Source organism: Castanea sativa, chromosome 4 (genome assembly GCF_040712315.1).
Source record: "Castanea sativa cultivar Marrone di Chiusa Pesio chromosome 4, ASM4071231v1".
Classification (NCBI taxonomy): Eukaryota; Viridiplantae; Streptophyta; class Magnoliopsida; order Fagales; family Fagaceae; genus Castanea; species Castanea sativa.
In genome coordinates, this window is record NC_134016.1 from 17,313,231 (window position 1) to 17,320,175 (window position 6,945).

The 6,945-nt window shown below is 34.9% G+C and overlaps 1 protein-coding gene across 1 annotated transcript; it reads left to right on the plus strand.

Moving 5' to 3' along the window:
* The first annotated feature begins 5,257 nt into the window (after positions 1-5,257).
* LOC142631146 (glucan endo-1,3-beta-glucosidase 10-like) lies at positions 5,258-5,947 on the plus strand. The gene has a single exon (XM_075805238.1). The coding sequence runs from the start codon at positions 5,258-5,260 to the stop codon at positions 5,945-5,947; it is 690 nt and encodes a 229-aa protein (XP_075661353.1).
* Positions 5,948-6,945: the final 998 nt, after the last annotated feature.

Consider the following 6,945-nt stretch of genomic DNA (forward strand, 5'->3'; position numbering starts at 1 on the left):
CTCCGCTACACCATTTTGTTGAGGAGTTCCAGGTGTAGTCAATTGGGATACAATCCCATTTTGAATTAGGTAATCCTTGAAATCCCCATGAAGGTATTTGCCACCTCGATCAGATCGAATGGCTTTTATGCGTTTGCCTAATTGATTCTCAACTTTAGCCCTAAACTCTTTGAACTGTTCAAAGGCTTCAGACTTTTGTCTCATTAGGTACACATAACCATATCTTGAGTAATCATCTGTGAAAGTGATGAAATACTCATAACCTCCTTTTGCTTGGGTTGACGTAGGACCACATACATCTGTATGAACTAATTCAAGCAACTCTTGGGCTCTTCTACCTTTTGCATTAAAAGATCGTTTGGTCATTTTACCTTCCAAACAAGATTCACAAACTGGAAATTCATCAAAGTCCATGGACTCTAAGAGTCCATCTTTGATCAGTCTTTGAATCCTATTTGAATTAATATGACCTAAACGCAAGTGTCAAAGATATGCATCACTAGAAGAAGGAAACTTTCTTTTTAATGATTTCACATGTGAGTTGTCATCTAATTCAAAATTATGTAATTTATGCTTATCAGGAGTTAAAATATAAAGACCATCCACAATATTGCCAGAATAGATAAACATTTTATCATTCTTTATTACAACATTGTCTTTAAGGATAATACAATACCCATGTTTACCTAAATAAGTTGCAGAAATCAAATTTCTACAAACATTAGATACATACAGACAGTCTATGAATCACACACAAAGATTAACCCTAATCAGAGTGTGCCTGCTCTGATACCACTTGATAGGCCAAAAACGTATTAACCCCTTGTGATGGATTAATTGATTAATTAGCCAAGTTATTAATTAATCAAATTAACATGCAAATTGTGTGGTAGCACAAACAAATCACCAATTAAAATAAGTATGCAGCGGAAATTAAATGACACGGTGATTTGTTTATGAATGGGGAAAACCTACATGGCAAAAACCCCACCGGGTGATTTTAAGGTCATCACTCTCGAAATTCCACTATTATCACAACAAGCGGTTACAAGTAAAGGAATCCCAAGTACCTCACCAACTTACAGTTGAACCCTTACCACAATACCCAATTAGACTTGTTCTCTAGTGACAATTTCTCCTTTCAATGCATGGCTCCCAAGTACGTGACTAACCAATTGTGTGAATCCCAATACGCGATTTTAATCACCAACTAGAGAAGATTGTTAGCTGTAAAGTTCTTCAATTCATCCACACGATGAAGATCAAGAAGAAGCTTGGTTATAAAACCCTACGGTGCACATTACACAGCAACTTCTTCACAAAAGAGATGAACTAGGGCAAGAACTTTGTCTCTAGCCACAATTTGCTTGAACAAGGATTTCTCTTTGCTTGAACAAGGATTTCTCTTTGCTTGAACAAGGATTTCTCAATGCTTGTGCAACTTGTGTCCTCTTTGACGGCCCTTAAAGTAATCCTTTTATATGTCTAGGGTTAGGAGAAAAGAAAGCCCAAAGACACATCCACGGATTGGAATCAAAACAGAACTCAAAATCTGTTTTTCTTAAACCTCGACAGATAGAGGTGTCAAGATGTTGTTGAGCAGTTGTCGAGCCACGGGACTGGAACAGCTCTTTAAACCTCGACACATGCTAGCTGTCGAGCTTTAATGAACTTGCACTTCTTAGCTTGTTTGTTGGACAAACTTGATGACTTCAACACTTGATCTTGAAACACAGTTTCTTGAAGCATAAAACTCATCCTAAATCTACCTAATTACAAGTAAAGTGCATTTTGTCAAAGGATTAGCCAATTACATAAAAGAATGACATGTTCAAAACAAGTGAAACACATATGTCCTAACAGCTTTTGCAAGAAGCACAAGTGTCTCATTATATAAAGAGTAATGATATAAGAGATTCAAATACATCCACACGCAATCATAACTATTTGATTGGGACCATTACCTTTAAGGTACATTATATAAATCCCACATCTCCTAGAAACACGCATGCAACCATTTTAAAAGCATTTTGATTCTTTTTAGTTTTCATGTTCTTTGCATATTTTTTCATTCGAGCATATCATGTATGAGCATATAAGCGAGAAAAGAAATACCCAATTTATGAAAGTGAAACATCCTTTACTTGTTGTGCAAGTGCTACACCTTACTGAGTACGACTTTTATGAATTGCACACAAATGTTTTATGATTGACAAGTTTTAGTGGTGAGATGGTTAGTTATGCTTTTCTCTTAAGATTTTCTAGTCATTCCCGTAAAAAAGAGTGATTTAAGATATGAAAGATAAGAGATCAACCAAATCATACGAATCACATAAAAGAGCCATAGAGCTCACATTGCTTAGTTGTGCATGAAGATGCTCATCTAAGCTACAAGTGATACAAAATTGAGAAGCTTTGTTTCAAAGGCCATCGAAAGTACACAAGTACCAATATACACAAAAATACACTGTTTTTGTATTTTTTTTCAATTTTTTTTCTTTTCTTAAAAGCAATAAAAGAAATAAAAAATGCATGTGCAAAAATAATTAATTGCAAAAACAATGCAACGCATGAAAACATGATTCCAAAAACAAATAAGAAATCAAGCATAAAAGTCTTACTTTTAGATAAATAGAATTAAAGTAAAGGACAAAAAAAAAGACAATTAAGTCTTTGGATCCTTTATCATCCACACAGTACGAGTCTTTGGCCGTGAAGATGAAAAGGCATGTGTCCTAGTATGACTACCAAAGGACATAGAGGAGTTAGAATTCCCTTGAAATTGAGTTAAAAAGCTTAATACCTTTAATAACACACCAAGAAAAGGTGTAGAACCTTGAGAAGAAACTTGAGACCTTTTTGACACTTTCTTATAAGAATACAACTTGAAATAATTAGGGTGAGTGTGTCCAGGAACACCAGAATGGTGATAAACATGAGTAGTTTTCGAACTACTAGATTTTCTAGAATGAGGTCTAACAAAGGATTTAGAATTAGACATATTAGTTATGGATTTCTTACCTTTATCAACCTTCTCAAATTGAGGCACAACAACAGTCTTTGATCCAGAAGCTATGGAAGAAGAGGGGTCAAAGGAATCAACATATCCTAAGCCAGTCTTATTAGAACTAGGCCTTTGAGCACTCAGAACCTCATCTAGCTTTGCACTAGACATCCTCTCTATTTGAGTTCTAGCTTGACAAAGCTCAACCTCAAGATTCTTGACCTTCTCATCTAATGAGGGGTTCTCCACAACAAGAGTCTCAACTAACCTAGTAGTCTCATCTAGTTTGACTAACAAATAAATTTTTTTAGTTTTTACCTCATTGAGTTCCTTTTTGCAAAGATAAGAGGTCTTTTCATATTTCATGTATTCAGTGCACAGCTTATCTGAGGCTTCTTGAGGGGTCAACTTCTTAGGTGCTTCATTATCGGAAGAATCCTCACTATCACTAACATTCTTCACAATCACCTTCTTAGTTGTGGTAGCAAAAGCCATATAATTACCACATTCATCCTCAAACTCATTAGAAAGATCACTCTTAGTATCACTCAAGGTTGCAACCAACACTTTACCTTTTGATTTCTTGGTCTTTTCCTTCATAAGGTAATTTGGGCACTTTATCCTCATATAACCGAAACCTTTACAATCTTGGCACTGGATGAGGGGTTTGTCACTCTTACCCTTCCTAAAAGATTTAGATTTCCTAGGAGATTTTTTCTTATCCTTTTTCGTATATTGGAGAATCACTTTATCCTCATATGACCAAAATCTTTACAATCTTGGCACTGGATGAGGGGTTTTTCACTCTTACCCTTCCTAAAGGATCCAAATTTCCTAGGAGCTTTGTTCTTATCATTTTTCCTATATTGGAGAAGCTTTCTAATATTCTTAGCTATGAAAGTTAAGTCCGCATCCTCATCCTCATCCTCATCTTCATCATCATCTTCATCTTTAGAGTCATTACTCTCTTCCACTATACCCTTAAGAGCCATGCTCCTACTCTTTCCACATTTTCCTATTTTACGTGATCCCATCTTATAGGTTTGAAGGTCTCCTACAAGCTCAGTAAAAGGAATTTTATCAATGTCATTCACTTCTTCAATGGCAGTGATCTTGGCACGGAATATTTTAGGTAGGGACCTAAGGATTTTTATAACAATTATGGGTTCTGCTGTAGATTCTCCAAGATTGAAGATAGAGTTCACAATATCCTTGAGTTTAACATAGAACTCATCAAAGGTCTCGTCTTCCTCCATCCTTATTTCTTCAAAATTGCTAGTGAGTCTTTGATGCTTAACAGTCTCCACTGCCTTAGTACCTTCATAGATGGTCTCAAGAATGGTCAATGCTTCCTTAGCAATTTAGAACTTGGTTGATAGAATTAACAAGTTTTAAAACAAAGTTGTTAATTAGATCTATCATGAATAATCCTTGTTCAAACAAACAAACATCAATTTCATATCAATATTATGCACAATGGAATAGTAAATAAGACAAAAAATGATGACTTAGGAAAACCAATGAAATAAACTAGTTTCACAATAAAAAACCTGGGAGGAAACCTTCCCAAAAGCAATCCACTATAATAAAGAGAAGTTTCAGATCTAGTATAAAATCTTTGTCCCTAGACTCTAAAATCCTAGTAGATGAACTTACAGCAAAAACCTTCTACCACTTCAGAACCTCTAAACTCTCCAATATATGAACGCTCCACCCACAATCACAATTGGAACCTCCAACTAACTTCAAGAACCTCTTGAAGGTTTTTCTCATAGTACCAAGTCTATGGTGGTTGCTATGACTTCAGCTTCTTCACCAATGGAATCTTTAGATCTACTTTGAAACTCTTTGGTTTTGTGAAATAGAGAAAACTTGGTTACAAAACCCTATCTCCATAAATGGAGAGTTTCTCTCTTTAAAAAACCTTTTAATGGATGACTTATAATGTCCTTTAAATACCGGTTCAAACGGATCTTAGTTCGGGTTTCAAACGAATAAGTTATGGGCTTTTTTGTATTGCTATTTTTTGCTGATCCATGAAGCTCGATCTATTGAGCTGCTATCAAGCTTCTATCAAGAACAAAATCTCAATCTATCAAGCTACTATTGAGGCACATGCTGAAAAAGTGTTGACGAAGTGTTTTTCTTGAGCAAACTCTGTGTCTTCAACTTAGTCTTCAATTACAACTTTAAAACACATCAAAACTTAATAAAAGACACATAATTTGGTATGGTTTGACAATACCAAAACACATGAACCTAACAAAAAGTATTAGCGTACCCATGGCACATTCCTTTGATATCATGGAATTTTCTTATCCTCCATCGGCTGGAGCTTTTATGCAAGAATTAATGGGATATATGCATGGAATCTTGAACTTCCATGTGCAAACGGGTTCAAAAATTTATGCTAATATGTACCCTTTTTTTGCATACAGGGGTTCAAAGGAAATTCCACTTGATTATGTTCTTTTTGAGCCAAATAAAGGGTTTGAAGATCCAACTACCAATCTCTTCTATGACAACATGTTATTTGCACAGATTGATTCGGTTTATTTTGCAATATCTATGTTGGGTTATAATGGGATCTCTATTAGTGTCTCAGAGACTGATTGGCCATCAAACGGAGATGTTGATGAAGTTGGTGCTACACTTGATAATGCAGCTAAGTATAATGGCAAATTGATTAGAATGGTAGCTCAAAACAAAGTGACACCATTGAGGCCGAATTTGGATTTAGATGTGTATATTTTTGTGTTGTTTAATGAAAATATGAAGTCTGGACCCACATCTGTGAGAAATTTTGGGCTATTTCAACCTAATGGTATTTCACTGTATTCCATTCAAGTTGTTTGTGGAGTTGATAGTTCTTCTGCCATTGAAAGACATAATCAAATTGGGCTTATGTTAATCTTGTGCCTAGCATCAATTGCACTGCTCTAGAGTCGATTGAATTGATAAAGAATGTAGAAGGCAGAAGTACATGTATATTTAGAATAAACAGTTGATTGCTTTGTTATTGAAGAATTACTATATTCTTTGTTTTTATATCTTTGGCACAATTTTAATATGCTACATTAGTTTGTTGGTTTGATCTTGGTGTTGTGAGAATTAAGCAAGTTCCTATCACATTGTTCTGCGACAATAGTGGAGCGGTTGCACAATCCAAGGATCCAAGGAATCACAAGAAAGGAAAGCACATAGAGAAAAAGTACCACATCATTCGAGACATAGTTGCTCGTGGAGATATAGTAGTAGCAAAGATTGATAGTGCAAGGAATCTAGCGGATCCCTTTACTAAAGCCTTGCCCCAAAGGACTTTCGAGTCACATTTGGAGGAGATGGGAGTTAGATTAGTGCACAATAGTCTTTAGGGCAAGTGGGAGATTGTTAGGATTAGTGCCCTTAAATCCTATTGTATAATACTATGTATGATATTATGTATGACTTAATATTGTGATTAATAAGGTTGTTTTATTATTATCTAAAGATAATGGTAACATGAATATTGAGACACTATCATATAGTCCATGAGATGCATGGTATGTGATTTATGTGAAAAATCACAGAAGACATAAATCACAAGTTCTTTGTAAACTCAAAATTTTAGTTTGTAGTCGGTGATGAAATTAAGCATTTCATTTGCGAAGACTATAACATATCAACTAAGATGATTTGTCTTGATAATGGAAATGAAGATTTCTAGTTGGTATGTTGATATGTTTTAAAAGTTAAAACATATTAAATTGGACCACTGTGAACTTTATTATTCTCCTAAGGACTGTTAAATGAATAATAAATCTCACAATTTCTATTTACATGAACTCTTAATCCTGAAAGGATAATGGACCTGATCATAAAGTATAGGTTGCTTTGATATATCAGGAGTGAGATTTAAAGTGACTATCAAAATCTCAGTATGTTGAGCAGCCACATTTAGT

What these genes read in the sequence shown, in the direction of transcription:
- LOC142631146 (XM_075805238.1), top strand. Translation starts at nt 5,258, where the DNA reads ATGAACCTAACAAAAAGTATTAGCGTACCCATGGCACATTCCTTTGAT.